This window comes from Amblyomma mixtum, chromosome 5 (assembly GCF_055824585.1).
Source record: "Amblyomma mixtum isolate Tamu chromosome 5, ASM5582458v1, whole genome shotgun sequence".
NCBI lineage: Eukaryota > Metazoa > Arthropoda > Arachnida > Ixodida > Ixodidae > Amblyomma > Amblyomma mixtum.
The window spans coordinates 42,258,624-42,276,873 of NC_143016.1; the positions used below are offsets into that span (position 1 = coordinate 42,258,624).

The 18,250-nt window shown below is 46.2% G+C and overlaps 1 protein-coding gene across 2 annotated transcripts in view; it reads right to left on the bottom strand.

Moving 5' to 3' along the window:
- LOC149341905 (oxysterol-binding protein-related protein 9-like) overlaps positions 1-18,250 on the bottom strand; it is a 49,573-nt gene that overhangs the window by 18,091 nt on the left and 13,232 nt on the right. For both annotated transcript variants that reach the window (XM_089544201.1, XM_089544200.1), the window contains 6 exons: positions 15,641-15,747; positions 14,433-14,462; positions 13,854-14,016; positions 9,337-9,499; positions 6,580-6,664; positions 1,942-2,213 (listed from right to left, as the gene is read on the bottom strand). In XM_089544201.1, coding sequence (XP_089400327.1) covers positions 1,942-2,213; positions 6,580-6,664; positions 9,337-9,499; positions 13,854-14,016; positions 14,433-14,462; positions 15,641-15,747 — 820 coding nt within the window. The remainder of the gene's footprint in view (positions 1-1,941; positions 2,214-6,579; positions 6,665-9,336; positions 9,500-13,853; positions 14,017-14,432; positions 14,463-15,640; positions 15,748-18,250) is intronic.

An 18,250-nucleotide genomic window follows, 5' to 3' on the forward strand; every position in this document is an offset into this window, starting at 1 on the left:
GCAGCGGAGAAATTGCTTAGGCAGGTGAAGTATGGGGCTCGGCCGAGTGCAAGAAATGAAAATAAAAATAAAAGGCCGGCAGTGGTTCCATATGCGCACAGTATGTCCCATGGGCTCAAAAAAGTGGCAGGCAGATATGGCGTTGACGTCGTGTTTTCTGCCCCGAAGAAATTAGGCAGGATGTGCAAACAGGTAAGGCAGAGGCAGGAGGGAAACAAAAGGGCTTGTCAGGTGCGCCATGTTTCCCCTTATGTACCTTGCGAGGTAGGGGTAGTATACAAAATTCCCTTCTCGTGTGGCGCTACATATATTGGCCAAACAGGAAGATGCATCAACAAGCGACTCATGGAACATGAGAACACCAGAAAAAAAGACCCCCTGTCACACGTGGCGGTCCACTGCAGAAAGTGCAAATGTCAACACGAAAAAGATTACGAAAAAAGAAAATCTGAAGGAGACCCTCTCGCTAAAGGTGCATTCCGTTGCAAGAAATGCAAATGTACCCCCGACTATAAGAACAGCAATATCGTGTTCCGCCATTGTGATAAGATGACGCGAGAAGTGATTGAAGCTTTTCTTATACGTGAGAAAGGCGCAACGTGCATTAGTTGCCCATCGGTCGCCCTTTCCGAAGGGGAGATTGGGTATCTGGCGTCACATGTGGCATGAGTTGACTATGGTGGCGATTAATCTTTCCTAACTCTGTCTATATATTTCTGTGTTTTTTTCAATAAACCCAGTTGTTAGTCAGCGCCTGTTTGTCTTTACCCCTCAGTTTCCACGTCCCGTCTTTGTTGCGCTGTTTCAAAAATGAAGAGTGTTTCCTGAGGTGACAGCGGCAAGCGGACCGAGAGAGGGAACATGCGGCAAGAAACAGGTGCTTCTGTGGCTGGTCTACCGGTGGCAGTGAGACCATGCGTGCTCTTCTCTAGCTTGGCAGCAGTGCCTCTGTCTCCCCCACTCTCCCCTCCCTCACTTGTAATGGTGTTGCGCGAGCCGCGGTGGTAGTTGCTGCTGCAGTCGCGCTACTAGCGCGATTGCGAAACGTTTCTCGGCGTTTATGACCTCAAGTAGCGGGATTTTCTGTAAACATTCTCAATGTGATTTCACCTACATTTATTTCTTATTTTTCTTTTCTGTTCTGCATGGTCTTTTCCAGTCTTCCCGCGAAAACTGCATATAATGAAAACCTGGATTTAATAAAAAATTTGACTTTTTTCAGTTTCGTTATACCCAGGTTTAACTGTATTTTTAATTTAAAGTGCTTGCATTCATGTTTGAAACTCTGATTTTATTAGAGACCAATTTTTATTATTCGCATTTGCCCGCCTCTAATATGTGTACTCTTTATGAGCGAACACTGCGTGGCAAACGCCCACACATTCAACCTGCACTCCCACTATCTACCTTCATCGAAATTCGGCCACCGCGGCCGGGATCGAAGACGCGGGTTCGATCCCGGCCGCGGCGGCCGAATTTTGATGAAGGTGAAATTCTAGAGGCCCGTGTGCTGTGCGATGTCAGTGCACGTTAAAGAACCCCAGGTGGTCGAAATTTCCGGAGCCCTTCACTACGGTGTCTGTCATAGCCTGAGTTGCTTTAGGACGCTAAACCCCAACAAACCAAAACCTATCTGCCAGCTAAGCCAGTACTCTTGATCGGTGGGTGCAATAGTAAATATATACGGGGACTGCTTGCTGCCTTGACTCATTACCTGTAGAAGACTAGTTATTTTGGTCGACTGCGGCATACACCTACAGCATGGTGACACAAGCCTAGACCGACAGGCCATCTTATAGTGGTGCTACTGATAACGGGAAATTTCATCTGTTTCCTACATAGAGGGCAGTGTTCAAACCTGAGACACATGCAGCTCTCACACAGTGTGCCCTGAGCTGGGTAACTAACAGGGTTGCGAAGAGGTGAACGACAACAACTGACCTTCGTGTGAAATTGGATGACTGCATTGTAGCCCGTCTTCTGGCAGGTGATCTCAACGGTGCCACCCAGCTCAATCCAGGGCACGGTGAAGATGGAGCGGCCGTAGCCGCTGGGGAAGCTTACAACATACTCCTCGTCATGTCGCAGGAACATGATGCAGCCCTGGCCCACATTGTGGACTCCAATGCTCATGCCCAGATATTTGGACTTGGTCCAGATGTGGGCACAGCATGCTATCCCCTTGGCCGCATGCTCGGCGTAGAAGGCAGACACTGCAGAGCAAAAGGAAGGCAACCTTTACTTTTAATGAAAGCTTTTTCCCCACTAGGCACGAATTTCATCATGCAATAAAAGGTGTCTGCGTTAGAACACACAGTCTAGTGCAAAGCGAAGTGATTGTGCAGCTGAAATGGGACTCGGTGCAAAGGTTGCCAAGAGTTACAAAAGAATCTTTAGCAGAGTAGAACTAGTCCAGACTTAATCACAAAACTGGACAGATTAATGCAGTACATGAGCAACTTGTTCAGTCAATGTCCATTCGAATGGGTTCATAGCAACCTGAAACCAAACCTTTGCAAACTGGGTGAACAAGGAAGTTGTCCCCTGCAATGAATAACGGATTCACTGGTATGATGAAGCAATTTCTGGCAATCCACAGCAACAGTGTAATTTGTAGTCACTGTTTGGCTCCATGGGAATAACTCTGTTCAACTACTCATCAAACCAATACTTCTCTGGACTTTGGACTTCTCTGGGGAGCAGTGAAGACCACTTTTAGAGGCAAAATCTTCCACTACTTGTACTGCTTCCTACAGGATACAAATGTTTGCAGACCATGAATACAAAGGACACTCTGATGACCTCCAGGTAAATGAATAATAGTAATAATAATAATAATAATAATAATAATAAAGAAAACAAGGCAGGGTGTAGTATGACCCCAATGCACCGTTTGTCTTATCAGTATGCTCACAAGAAGGACTATTCATAATACTACATATGACAACCAAATGACAACCGAAGATGGACTTTTATTGTGTGCTGTCTATGCGCCATACGCAAATCGTCACTGGCTGCGCCAAGTTTTAACACAGATTGGTATGTTTTTGAGAAGCTACCCATCTCTTCTTATTAGGAAACAATTACAGCATCGTGGACAGCACGGCGCGTTTAGGCCTAATGCATCACGCGATTAAGACCACGTTTAATTAAGGGGAATACATACCTGCCAACCTCAAGGCTTTCAAATTCATTAAACCTTTGCGACCACGAGGGGGGTATAGCGAAGCTAGCACACATTTTTAAATGCCATATTGTGTCACACGACGTGATGGTGCCGAAGCTTCTAGACGTGTGGCATCGCAAAAAAACTGCACAAATGGCAAGCAGCATTTGACAAGCGCGGAATTTCGGCACGCTGGAAGAACGCAAGTATCACACAGACTGGATCGAGGGCAGCGCGTATTTGTTTCAGAGCCTTGCCAGAGTGGCTATTACCTCTTCAATTAACAAACAAACAGAAAATGTCCGTGGCAACACAACCGTTGTTCTAAATGACATGTAGCTCAGCTGGCTGACCGATAAGCGCAGCCGATAGCCGCCACCACTTCCGAGCTTGCGGCGAAGGTCCAAAAACGAAACTACATGGCCAGAATCTCTATTGGCCTACCGCCGGGGGCCTGCTGATTGTCAAAACACCAGCAGTTGCGCCCATGTCAGAGGGGCACCGATCAGCAATGTAACATGCAGTTAAGTCCTGGGGATGAATATCTGGGCAAGTGCTTAGTCGAGCACGTCATAGCGCGACGCGGCACCACTCTCGAAGCCCGTCTAAACTGACCGATGCCAGCCCTTGGGCGTCTGAATAAATGAGCTCCCGATGCCGTAGTTTGGCGGGACTGTGGTGGCAGTCCAGATTATCTGAATTAAGTGGGGTTGAGGAGTAGGAATAAAAGTTTATTGAGCTGGGTTCAATCAACGATGTTTTACTGTACAATGTTCCAGGTACACAAACGGTTTACATATCCCTCTCTCATGGCGGCGCAAGGTTACCACCGGCAACAGTTTCTTTTATACAGAATTTCAAATGTTTATCAGAAATAAAATTTATTTTCTGTAAGATGTCACTTCAGATTTGTAAACTCGTAAGACAGGTCAAAATTTGCACATTTTATTGGAAGAGTTGGCAGGTATGAGCATATATCAGCCACACACAAAATACTGGGCCTGCGCCAATATTCGACAATTTCGAATATTCGGCCAAATAGTAAAGTATTCTAGAGCCGCCGCGGTGGCTCAGTGGTTATGGTGCTCGGCTGTTGACCTGAAAGACGCGGGTTCGATCCCGGCCGTGGCGGTCGAATTTCTTTGGAGGAGAAATTCTAGAGGCCCGTGTACTGTGCGATGTCAGTGAACATTAAAGAACCCCAGGTGGTCAAAATTTCCGCAGCCCTTCACTACGGCGTCCCTCATAGGCCGAGTCACTTTGGGACGTTAAACCCCAATGAACCAAAGCATTCGATATTCAATTTTAACTGAATGTTTGGTATTCGAACTCTCAAAGCATTCTTCCTCAGCGAATAATGTTTCTAGAACTCTAGCTTCGTACTCCAGGATCTTAACTTGGCACACGTGCAACCAAAGCCCCGCCTTCGCGCACCGCGTGCCTGCCCTCCCGCACGTATGCCAGAGCCGGTCTGCGCATTTTCTCGTGCCAACAGATGCGAGCAGCGAAAGCGTGGCGCCCAGATCTGTACCTGCCAGGTGTCTGCACCTGTGCTACCCACAGTGCGCATGCGTCAATAGAGAGATTTAGCATAGAGTAATCCATTTCTGTTAGTGTGCGTGCACTGAGTGGTCCCAACGGGGCAGGCGTGCTAACAGCTGGCCGGCACCTTGTGGCGTGTGTGCAGTGGCTCCCTGCAAAATCGGATTAGTAATCACGGATTGTGCTATGCTAAATTTCTCTAATCCGAGGACAAGCGATTCTCTTGATTTCCGCAGAACCAGTCTGAGCAGGCTGCCAGTGCTGCAGCCGCTGTTCTCCACGTGGAATTTGTGAATCATGTGTGCAAGCATCAGAGGAAGCTAGCAGGGGGTGACTGGTGCCCCTTTCCGACGCCTTATGTGGGGTGGCACTGGGCACATACGCCCAGCAGGTGCTCATGGAGCCGAGCTTAAAAGCAACAGTTGTGCAACGACGCAATGGCAATTAGAGCAGCAGCTGGAGGCCCCACGTAGCGGATTCACACCCCGCAGGTATGGCAGCAGCGTCAATTTCGGAGGGCCATTTTTGCAGAAAGTGAACAACACAACTTCAACGGCTCGTTTGGAAAGGCTTCAATTCATTCTCTTTGTTCATTTATGACCTTGTGTGCTCAAAAAATACATGATTTATAAAATGTTTATTGAGCCATTCAACCTTTTCTGTCTGCTAGAACTATTCGAAATAATCGCTTCGAAATTACAGAAAGTTACCATTAGATTCGAATTCGCTTTGAACCACAAAACCACTATTCACACATGCCTACAAAATATACATTATTTCTGTGTCTACAGCACTTGCCAACTGCCAATGCCAACAAGATTCAGTCTTAGCTAGAGCCAATTTTTGGGCCAAATACAGCACAGGGGCAATTGGCTAGATTAGCATGGATGCAGTGCAAGAGAAAGGGCCTTTTTGGAAGCACATATGCTGCCCTACTGTTTGCAAGGCGCAACTGCTTGCCTACTCTAGGTTGGAAGCCATGCAAGTACGCAGATTTGACAAAGTAGGCGCTCGAGGTTGTTCAGCTTGTAGCGTTTAATCTGGCTTCTAAAGAATCTGCAATCAGTGGGTGTGGTGCAGGCGATAAATGGCGCGATTGACAAATGCATTCCAGGTAGTACAAGATCGCGTCGCTTCCAATAGTTCTGTTCAGGCGCGATAAGCTCTAACTCTCTATCTCTTTTTTATGACCTGCCATAAAGATATCCACGGGGTATCGTGTGTTCATTGTTACCAAATTTTGTCTTTGTGGACGCTTATTCTATCCAAGATTCGGTGCTGTAGCCCTAGTGGTATGTCACAACAGTCACATTGTCTTAATACTAAAAGAGTGTTTGTTACAAGCAAGCTCGACTGTATTGCTTTAATTTTTCTGCTGTATTATTGCATAACTGTGTCAAGAGCTAACACACCACAATGTCACTCCCTTTCTGGCAACATATCAGGCTTGACCGCATGGGGTTAAACTATCTTTTCGTTCCTTTACAAGAACATGGACCTAGGTATGGGTCGTTTAAATGTATTCTCTTTCACACTGTGTGGCGTGCTGTATGAGGGAAGCGTGCAAAAGGGGGGGGGGAGGGGGGCTCGTGCTTTCTGCACATTTGTCTACCTTTATGTCCATTGCCCTTCTCCAATTAACCCTGTCCCCTGTCTAATTAACCCTGTGGAGAGGACAGGGTTAATTGGAGAGACATGGGAGAGGCCTTTGCCCTGCAGTGGGCGTAGTCAGGCTGCTGCTGCTGCTGATGTCCATAGCGCACTTGTAATTTGCACATGTCTATTAAGCAGCCAGACCGTACGACAGCTGCTGCCTCAGTAAAGCAGAATCCAATTCAAGTGCATAGAACCATGGCAGTGGAAACACTTGCCGGGGGGGTGGTGAGACACTTGCTCAGCGATGAAGGTTAGGTCATTCGTGGTGGCCCATGGCACAGGACCATCTTTGATGGGTGCCTGAAAGGTGAAACAGGAGGCCAAGAAATTGAAACCAAATGGAGGCAAGGAGAGTTCAGCAGGGTGACACATCCTGCTGGGGCAACAGCTGCCTTATTGTACATGGCGTGCCTACATGGGTAGCTTCTCATGCAGCAGTGCAAAGAACGTGCAGTGCTCACTACCTGCAGCAGCACAATGAATTGCCCTCCCACATGCAGTATCAACAGGTGCAGCTAGAAGGTGAGCGAGATTGTGCAGCATGAAGTCAATGTGGCATTAGCTACAGTTGAGTCAGTTTTGGAGATTACACTGGCCATGTACAAATAGTAGTTTCTTGGTTCAAAGCGAATATTTTGAATACTTTTCCGACACACATAAAGGTTGAACAGCACAATATGCATTTTAAAAATCATGTGTTTTTTGAATACACAAGGCCATTACGTGAAAAAAAAAATTGGAGGGGACACTTAAGCTCTGCATTAAGGATATGAAGTGATAGCATAAAGGGGTAATTCCCATGTCTGCAGAAGGTCATAAAGAGGCAATTCCCATATCTGCAGAAGGTCATAAAGAGGCAATTCCCATGTCTGCAGAAGGTCATTCTCTACTGTACGTTCATATATCCCTCAAAATCCTCTCGCCCCCTCCTGGCGCAGTGGTGCAGCGGTTAAGCGATGGTTAAGCGATGTGCCACTGGCCTGCGATGGCAGGTGCTCCCAGCGGTGGGCCTTGTGTGGCCCAGGTTGCTCTTCCCGAGTGACCAAACATTAATTAAACTGGCACCTGCTGCGGTGGGCAGTTTGCTAACAATCTGGTGGGTTGTGATGACGCCACAAGGTCACGTGACCTAGGTGCTCCACCTGCCTCGTAGGCTGCTCTCTGGGGACCACCTGCCAGAGCCATGGCCGTGATTTTTCACTCATAACGCCGAAGCCAACAACACTGACACTGGATTTTCTGGAGAACGGAGCTTTCCACACTATCACACTAAAAGGTGGTGGTGTTTTAACGTAGTTAAATCGAGTCAACATGAGAAAGCATGTGTTTAGCCTGGTTGGCTCATGGTTTTGCTTTGCTAGGTTGTTGGCATGCCTGGTGATGATATTAGACTCAAGTTAAGCTCTGATAGAGGTTAAGCTGATCTGATCTGTTCGTGCCACAGATGGAAGTTGATGCAGACGACGATGTGCAACACACAGCATGAGTGTGTGTTGCAGCTTAACATGAGGCGTAACCAGCTGCGGCGATAGCACAGTGCTCTTGTGTAGTGGCCAGTGAAGCTGGTCTGTTCACGCCACTATTAATTCGAACCCAGTCGCAGCAATTTATTTTATTTCTGCACCCTCAAGGTCAGGTATGCCCCGAGATTCTTGATTCGGTTTGACGCCGTGAAGTAGTGCTTTCACTCTACAAGAGAGAATGAATTGAAGCTTTGTCACACTCACTGAAGCTGTGTCAACCTTCTGCAAAAATGGCCATCGGAAACAGGGGGAGCCAAGCTACATGCGGTGACCGATGCATCTGTGGGGTGTGAGACCTTATATGCGGGGCCTCCAACTACTGCTCTTAAATGAAATTGCATCATTGTGCAGATGTTGCTTTTAAGCAGTGGCTTCATAACACCTGCTAGGCATACGCGCCACGTGTCCTGCGGCACCCAGCGTTGGAAAGGGGCACACATCTTCATGTGTTTCATGCTAGCTCCCCTTTGTGCTCATGTCATTGCGCTTGTTTAGCGATTTCATGCAGAGAAGGCTGCAGTCATCTCAGACTCATTTCACTTAAGTCAAGGGAGCCGCACGTCCTCTGATTAAAGATGTTTAGCATAACATGGTCCGCTTCTGCGGGGAGCCAGAGCTCGTGCGCAGATCGCCCTGAGGATGTCACAAGGCGCCGGCCAGCTGTTTGCATGCTGGCCCTGTCGGGACTAATAAGCACTGGCGGCACGTAGAAGCGCATCATGCGACGCTAAATCTCTCCCCTGACGCACGCCACTGTGCCAGTTACGGCATGTGTTCAGTGTTGGCAGTCCGGCCCCAGACACCCGACAGGTACAGATCTGTCTGCTCATGTCTGTCGCCACAAGCATGCACAGACTGTCTGTTGCCACAAGGTTGTAACGAGCAATATAGTATATCATGTATTGCCACTTGTACGTTGGCCCTCCAACTCCACTCCTCACTGGCAAGAAAACAGTAGACTCAAAAAATAGGACACCTACTTCATTACGCCCTGCCCCATGTTACGTAGTTCACCACGGGATGGAATGACGGCGCATGCGCAGCTCAAAGCAATAAACATGCAATGATACAATTGCGAAGCCAGCAGTCAGAGGCAAATGGAGATAAAAGGCGACAAACCGGAACCCTCTCATGTGGCCCGGCAAACCGAACAGAGAACTGTAGGGTAGTTCCGTGCACCGCCGGTTACCGCAAGTTTGTTATTGCAGCTGTTCATCTGGGAAAGTGACTGCCAGTACCCGCAGTTGTTCCCCTCGCCACTCACACCCAAGCCTACCTTGAACACACGCACATGCACGCTGACAGTCTGGCAAAGCAGAGAGCATAAAATGTGCGAGTAAAAGTTTTTTCCAAACAAAAGGGCAATAAATTCGGGGTGCCCAAATTTATGCGATTAAATACGGTACAATAGAAACCGCAAGCAGTCCTGTGCAAATGGAGGATACGCACCCCAGGCTTGTCACCAATCCTCCAGTAGCAGCGGAAGATCTCCCCTAAGATTGGGTTGTACGGCTTCTTGGCCACAGAGCTCTTGCGGCCAGCATGAAAGGCAGACAGGTACCACCGCACCACCTCCACCATCCGCTCCTTCGGGTCGTCCCGGTCCACTATGCTGCGGCCACCCAGAGTAAAACACACAAGGAGCAACTTCACTGACGCCTGCGACAGCACATGCTGCCAGATGGCTCAACAGGAAACTATAGGCACCAACAGACATGAACACAGTGGCTGCACACAGTGACTAGGTATGGAAGTTTTTTCCTTCCTATACCTTACTTAGCCTTGCTTACGTAGCCTAGCTTAGCCTTATGTAGCCTTACTTAGCCTTGCTGATGTCAACCATAACAACTGGGCTCTTGCACCAACTTTAGGGCAGCAATGCTGGTCAATGACAGTAGTAACCCAAGAAAGGAGAGAAGGACAGAGACTGCATTGCTGCACTCAGAGTGTGTGCCACAACCAACAAGATTGATGGTTTGGTTTGGTTTATGGGGTTTAACGTCCCAAAGCGACTCAGGTTGTGAGAGACGCTGTGGCAAAGGGCTCCGGAAATTTCAACCATCTGGGATTCATTAACGTGCACTGACATCGCACAGTACACGGCCTCTAGAATTTCGCCTCCATCGAAATTCAACCGCCGCGGCCGGGGTCGAACCAGCATCTTTCGGGTCAGCAACCGAGCACTATAACCACTGAGCCACCGCGGCAGCTGCAACAAGATTGAAGCTTTGTGCAGTGCTTATTTCACTCACCATAAGTACTACTGTGTCCGTAAAAGTACAGGCGCCTCATGCATTTTTACATTAATTTCAGAAATCATGCAAGACAACTGGGAATGCTGTTGTAATTAACATGAGGAGGTCGCAGTGTAAAAAACTGTCAGAGGGACCTTTTAGGTAACAAACAACCAAAAGATATGAGTCAATGCATGGCAGGTGATAAAGGGAAACAAGCATCAATTAACAAACCCCAAAAAGACACCAACAAAAGGCAAACAGCATATAAATTTGAAATGCTTAACAAATGCATAAAAGTCAATATCAATAAAATGTATTAGAAAATGGACAGTGAGAAGCATGATCTCAAAAGATCGATCAGTACTAATAAGACAATACAAACACAAGGAAGTAGACGGAAAACGGATACTAGGCACATTATTACATTCGAAAAACCAACAAGAATTGTTTCACTGTCCTTGGAAATGACAACGGGGCAGGACTAGTTATCACAATGTGTGGCAAAGAGTTTCAAGCCGATATGCCCGAGAATAATATGCTTGCTACAGATAGTCGATATAAGTAGATTTTCATAGTAAGAAAATATATATCTTAGAGTCAGGCAAGCTCTTTGTATACATGTGACTGGGGCATCATTTCTTTCTAGGCGATACAAGAGTAATGATAGCCTGAGGGAAGTGTTATGGCATGCGGAGAGTATGGCAAGATTATAATAAATGGGGATAGTGACACTCTGAGGTGATGAACTGCTATGATACACATTGCACTTTTCATTCTAGAACAGTGCAAAAAAAAAAGCCATGGACCACAGGAAGAGACGTACAAACAGGCGCTGCTATTTTGCACTATTTTGTATGTGATGTATTAGGGCTAGGTAGGCGGGTGGAGTCTTTAAACGCCACACTATGAAGAAATGTTACAAAAATTAAAATTCCTACTGACAATTCAAGCATTTTTTCTAAATTAATCATGAAAAAAAAATGTAGCCACATCTAAAATGACTAAGGATGTTTCTTATATTATGTTCCATTTTTTAAATGTTGGCGTTTCCCCTATACAAAATGCTAATGTTGTCTGAAATAACTTCAACAGTCTCTGCAGTGCGAATTTCTTCTTCTTGCCATATGAAGACTACCTTATAGCTGCCTGCTATGTCTTCACTAATTATAGAGAGCAAATCAGAGAAAACCACTATGGTGAGAGCCGGAAGACCTGCGGCAGGTCCAACACACCTAGCATGCACCTGGGACACTGCCCACAGATGCGCCACCCAAAAATGCTCCACAAACCTGTTGGTCACATATTTGTTAGGCAGAATGGGAAAGCATTTATGCCAACTAGTGTAATGTGGGAGACCCTATATTGCTTGTCTTTGGCATTTGGCTGTAGCAGAATCCAATGTTCTTAAAATAGAACATCTGCATAAAATCAGGCATCATAGTAATTAGTGTAATGAAATTACTTTTCTCAGCTATTTGTAATTATTTCACTACTTTTCTGGGCTGGTAATTAAGCAATGTAAATAATTAATTTGCAGCAGTAATTTGACAGCAAAAGAAATTATTCACTAGCGAAATTACTTTTACTGAATAATGAGTCTGTGCTCCTTGTATCACCTGTGCTTTGGCCTCGAATTTGCAAGGCTGAGCGTCTTGTAAGCAAGAAAAACGTGTGACCAGCAACAGCCAGCGCTCCAGCGAAGCGGTGCACACGGAGAGACGCGATGTACGTGCGCGCATTAGCCCCGTCGCGGTGAGGAGTCGACAGGACTGCTACGCATCTTGCAGCACTGCACACAGACGTGCCACAAGGCCACCAGGAGAGCTCCTCGACCACGTATTGCACAGTGCGTAGGTGCAGAAAATTAACATGCAGAAAACCAAAGTAATGTTCAATAGTCTAGCCAGGGAACAGCAGTTCGTAATTGGTAGCGAGGTGCTGGAAGTAGTTGGAGAATACGTCTACTTAGGGCAGGTAGTGACCGCTGATCCGGACCATGAGAGGGAAATAACTAGAAGAATAAGAATGGGGTGGAGCGCATGTGGCAGGTTCTCTAAGATCATGAATGACAGTTTACCACTGTCCCTCAAGAAAAAAAGTGTACAACAGCTGTATCTCACCGGTACTCACCTATGGAGCGGAGACGTGGAGGCTAACGAAAATGGGTCTACTTAAATTAAAGGAAACGCAGCGAGCTATGGAAAGAAAAATGATAGGAGTAACTTTAAGAGAGAGGAAAAGGGCAGAATGGGCGTGATTAAACGATTAAACAAGAAGGTTGGGCTAGTTGGTGCTGGGACACTGGCTGCGACATGTTAACTAGCACGAATAAAACAGCGGACAGAGGCAGAGAAGTAGATGGGACATACACTGATTGGTTTGGTTTTATGGGGTTTAACGTCCCAAAGCGACTAAGGCTATGAGAGACGCCGTAGTGGAGGGCTCCGGAAATTTCGACCACCTGGGGTTCTTTAACGTGCACTGACATCGCACAGTACACAGGCCTCTAGAATTTCTCCTCCAAAAAAATTCAACCGCTGCGGCCGGCATCGAACCCGTGTCTTTCGGGTCAGCAGCCGAGCACCATAACCACTGAGCCACCGCGGCGGCCGGGACATACACTGAGGGAACAAACGCGGTTTAATGACATCCTAGTCGAAATCAAGAGTAAGGAATGGGCTTGGGCAGGGCATGTAATGTGAAAGCAGGATAGCCGCTGGTCCTTAAGGGCAACGGAGTGGATTCCAAAAGAAGGCAAATGTAGCAGGAGGCGGCAGAAAGTTAGATGGGCGGATGAGATTTAGAAGTTTGCGGGAACATGGTAGCCGCAACTGGCAAAGGAGAGGGTTAATTGGAGAGCCATGGGAGAGGCCTTTACCCTGCAGTGGGTGTAATCAGGCTGATGATGACAGACACACTGAGAGGAGTGCTTGAGCAAGTACTTCCCACTAGACTGCTTTATATATATTGTCACATTGCCGCACTGACAAGAAGTTTATACTCACATCTAGCAAACCTGGTCGCGAGTTTTCGGGAAATCTAGCTTCTGTGGCTAGATTTGAAGCCCTACCTTTACCTCAAGGGCAACATAAGTGACAGCGGCACAACTACATGCAGTTTATTTCCACCAACATGCCTCCATAATGGGTCAACTGAACAGCAGAATCTGCAGATTGTCTGTGCCCCAGTGCCTTTCCGGAACATCAAACAAGCAGTCGATGTACTCCTGCTGTTTACGCGAATTACAAATTCTATGAAATCAAGAAAGTGGGACCATATTATGCATTGAATGATGAACTTTTTGACTCAAGAGTGACGAGAGAAGTTGACCTCATCTATGTCAGCAAAGCGGCTGTTCAGCACTAAGGCTACCTTTCTTCAAAGAGGGGCTAAATTTGATTTTAAAGCTCAGTGGCGGAACAAACAAAGAAATCTGAAAATTCTCTGTGAACTATGACCAATGCACAACTTTTTATGTGTTGAAACCAAAGTGCAATTTAATTTTGGAAACTAACTGTAATGCCATATCAAAACATTTTTGACAGCAGTAATTTTTAATGCAATTTATTTACTTTTCAGAGGTTTCTAGTAAAGTAATTAGTAATTACTTAAAAAAAATATCACCCTCAGTTTTCTACCCAAGGCACAGAAACAGGGCGCAATTCCTTCCAGAAACAGTGCAGAAGAGCGAAATGCCTGTGGACAGTGGCCTCTGGAGGGTGTTCTCACCTGACGAAGACGTCTGGATGAGCAAAGAAGTCTGCGTACATCTCCAAGAGGGACCGTCGCTCCAATATAAAGGTGGGCAGGGTCACTTTTGTGAGGTCCATACCAATGCGCACCTGGGAGAGGAGGTGCGAGAAAACGCTCTTCTGGCCCTCCAGGGAGCCCACTGCAAGGTCAGATGGCAGCACACATCAACTCAACTCCCACAGGGAAGACTGAGGCAGGCAGCTTCTAAGTCTACACTGCTGCTGCACGAGGTCTTTTAACGAGCCAGGGCTAGGCTGTGGAAACAGCATGAGCCAGATCAACACTTGAAAGCATGGTACGCAGAAAGGTGACGATTTGATAATCACTGCCTGCTGTCGCATGTCAATGCAGCAAAAGGATTTCTGCACTGCGGTTATCTAACCATTCTTTGGCACAATCAATGTTAGCAAGACTGACAACTTCCCCAGTTCATGTCTTGTTCAAACGGCACTCTGTATCTCAGCACCTTTACTCCTGCTGGAAAGACATGCTAACACAGGATGTGGACAATAGAAGAGACTAAGAAATGAGCAAATGCTTGTCAGGACTACTTACATTCATCTTCAGCATCATCTTCATAGGCAGCTGTGAATGACAAGAACAAAAGAATCCGTGAGAAGTGTCCTCTGTACATCACAGAAACTATACTCCCATTAATAATACTATGGTTCATTAATACTTTGCGCACTTGAAGGGAGACACGGGTCTTAAAACGAAAATTTTTATTAGAGATGCCGTCATGAAATCAGGTGTTTATAGGTATTTTGTCCTACTATTTTCGAAAATGTAATTAGTGTCAGTACATCTCAGTTAGTTCCCATGTTATGAAAAAATAACTCAAGCCAAATTAGATAACTTCTTACAGGTAATTACGACACTTTCCTTGAATGTTTTCTGGTTTCAACTGAAATGAAGCTGTAGGCAAAGAGCTACCATGCGGATGTATGATATTTATATTGTTACTGAGGCACACCATCATATAGAAATATAATTTTCACAAAATTTGATATATTCAAATATGTTTAACATAGCCATAAAAAAATAGCGTAGCTCCACAGTTTAGGTCTTTCTGAATTCAATGGTATAAGGTTAATTGAAACTGCACCAGAAAACTTAAAACAAAAACTTCCACAAGGCTAGTCACGATAGAAAAAAAACAAAGTTGAGGAAATCACATTTGATCTGCGTGCGCCAGCCATTCAGAGGTTGTTGTAGAGGCCCGAGGTGATGGTAGAATGGAGACATTCAGAGAGGATTTCAGACCAGTGAGTAATACAAGGGAAGAGTGCCAGCTTTTTAACAAGGCCAAGATGATTGCTATCAGGGATATGGTTGCAGCACGCAACGGGCGCGAAGTTCTGCTCCATTTTGCTCCATAATCACCATTTTGGCACTTCGGAGGCAACAAGTGTATTGATATTTTGGTAGCTGGAGGTTGAATTAGACCTTGAAACTTTGTAGGCAAGTACTTTTAGAATATACTGGACCTGAATACGCTATTTTTGAAAAATTTAATTTTTCGCATTTTTATGACATTCCTTTTTTTTTAACCATTTTATTTGTCTAGCCTCAGGGAAAATGGCTTCACATGTGTGTAGTACAGGGAGGATAGTACACGGGAATATATACCTGTGAGGAGGACTAAAGAACCACCCTGTACATCATTGCTGTGCAAACACTCTCTGCTCTGCCTGCTCAATACTGTGAGAAATGTGACAAATTACTGCACAGATATTTTATGAGATGGACAGGAAGCTTCTCACCATCATACACAGAGTAAAGAGGTGCGGTCACTTGTGAACTAGAGGCAGAGTTCATAACGTCGGTGGCGGACTTGTCAGCTGTGGCCTCAGTGGTACGAGCTTCAGCACTGCATGAATAAAAAAAAAAAAAAAAAAAGAAGTACAGAATCCCCCTGAAGACTATGCATCAAAGAAGGCCTCTTATACATGGTCTGTTCTGAAAGTAGTAGGACTCATTTTTTTAAACAAAATTTATTCAAGAGAATAGTACAAACGATTACAATTTTTCAAGGTAGCACCCTTCCGCACCTACACGCTGTTGCCAATGAGTTTTACAGCTTTCGTACGCCTCCAGGAACGCCTGGACCGGAATGCTGTTTAGCTCCCTCGTCACGGCCTGTTGAACCACCTCTACCGATCCATGATGTTTCCCCTCGAGCGTCGATTTTATTCTCGGGAATAGAAAAAAGTCTGGCGGGGTCATGTCGAGACTATAGGGGGGCTGAGGCAGCGTTGCCGCCTTGTGCTGGGCAAAAAATCGGGGTCCTCATTCACATGATGAAGAAGATCCTACCGGTTGGCCTTTTCCTCCTCTGACAACACTCCCGGCACCAACTTTGCGCACGCTTTCCTCATAGATAAGCTTTCTGTCACGATCTCAAAAACTTGGGTTTGAGGAATGCTCAAGTCATCAGCAATCATTCTGATACTCAATCTACGATCACTGTTAAGTAAATGTTTCACTCGCTACACATTTTCATTGGTCTTGCTGGTCGAAGGGCGTCTGGAGCGGTCGTCTTCCTCCACACTTTCCTTACCTTCTCGAAAAAGCTTGTGCCACTCAAAAAACACGTGATCTACCCATGGAAGCGTCACCGTAGGCGTCCTTAATCATGTTGTGAGTCTCTTTGCCCGTTTTACTAAGATTTACTCAAAATTTGATTGCGTATCGCTGATCCAGTAAACGCTCGACGATTCTGCATGACGAGACGTTTCGATAGGGGTTCATAGTACAAGCGACCTCCTCTCTTCAACGGCCGAGAGCCGGCTGCCGATTTTCCCCAGCATTCCCAATATCCCCCTTCAACGATCCTGCACGCGCAGACCACCTCTCGTCCGCTCGTTCGCCCAGGAAAAAACCAGTCCTACTACTTTCAGAACAGACCCTGTATAACATGGTGCTCTATAGGTTTTTGTGGATTCAGCAGATTGCTAAAGCAATTATCAGTGTATATCAGGAATAAAAGGCTGGGCTGCATTTGTTTGGCTCATAAAACTGCCAGACATTCGTCAGAAATGCATCCACATATCACTCATATACCTCCCTGAAAGCCAGTGTGACAAGTCATATATGGTCCATACACAGATGGACCATACACAAGGTTTCCTGCCCTCTACAGTTTAGGTGTGAAAACTGGAAAGAGAACAGAAAATAAATGACACAAGCGGGATAGCAGTCAAGCAGCAGCTCGTTCTGTGATTAGCTGGGTTGACACCCTTCCTCTCCTACATAAATACCACTCACATCAGGAGACAGCAGGGTACGTTCATTGCTCTCATAACTGAGTTGGTCACAAAGCACTTGCCCAGTGCAACACTGCCTACTACACCCACTGGAACCTTCTTCGTTCTGCTCTATCACCACATTGTTTTTGTTTTGTTTTTTTTTTTCACAAATACTTCCATGAAAGAAAGGACAAAGGGAAGGTAATTCGTGCATGGCCTTATTTCTTATGCGAGTAAGCAGTCCGATTATCCCCATGCAGTTGTCACGCCACTTATCAGCCAGATCACCAAGAAATACAGTAGCCGACTGATATTTCGGACTCCAATAATTCGGACTAGCGCGATATTTCGGACTTTGCTGAGGAACCGTCGCGCACCTCATAGGAATGTGTACATTTTCACGACCGATATTTCGGACTTTGTGGTGTCTGACAGTTCGAATTTTTGGACTAAAAAAGCCGCCAACAATATTGTCATGATCGTTTTTCAGCCGAAAGTTCGTTATTTCAGCCTAATATAGACGCGAGCGGACATCGCTATCACAACCAACCCGTTTGGCGCCACTGCGAAAGGCGCCATCTTGGATTTAAACGGAATCGGACTGGCTTGGATAGGCTTGGGTATTTGTTCTCCACCGTTGCTATTCAAGATAAGATGCTCTCCATTGCCATCGAGATGCCCTACAAAGGGCGCGCGATCGCATGGAAAACGAATGGTATAGCGGAACAGCTGCAGTACCCCCCCTCCGCGGCACGTGGAGAGGGGGGGTGGTCGGAGGCGCCCGCTTCCGCTCGCGTCTTCCCGTGGGTTACCCATGGGTTAGCTCGGTCTTTGCGAACGTCATTGCCTCATGCAAACTGACTGACTGACTGTTCTTGCTTCGTGCAGCGAGTGCATTCATTCGCCGCAAGACCACGGCCGCGTCGCACTATCTGGTATCATGATGTAATAGGGTGCGGACATGAAGAAAGCATGGTTATGACTCAGACAGAGTCTAATATTATCGCATGTCGGCCGAACATGGGGAGCGATTATTTTCGCTATTTTGAAAGCTGTTTTTTCGCAGAATTGTTTATTTTTTTAAGTTCACGGATTTTTCGGACTGTTCGATTATTCGGACCATTT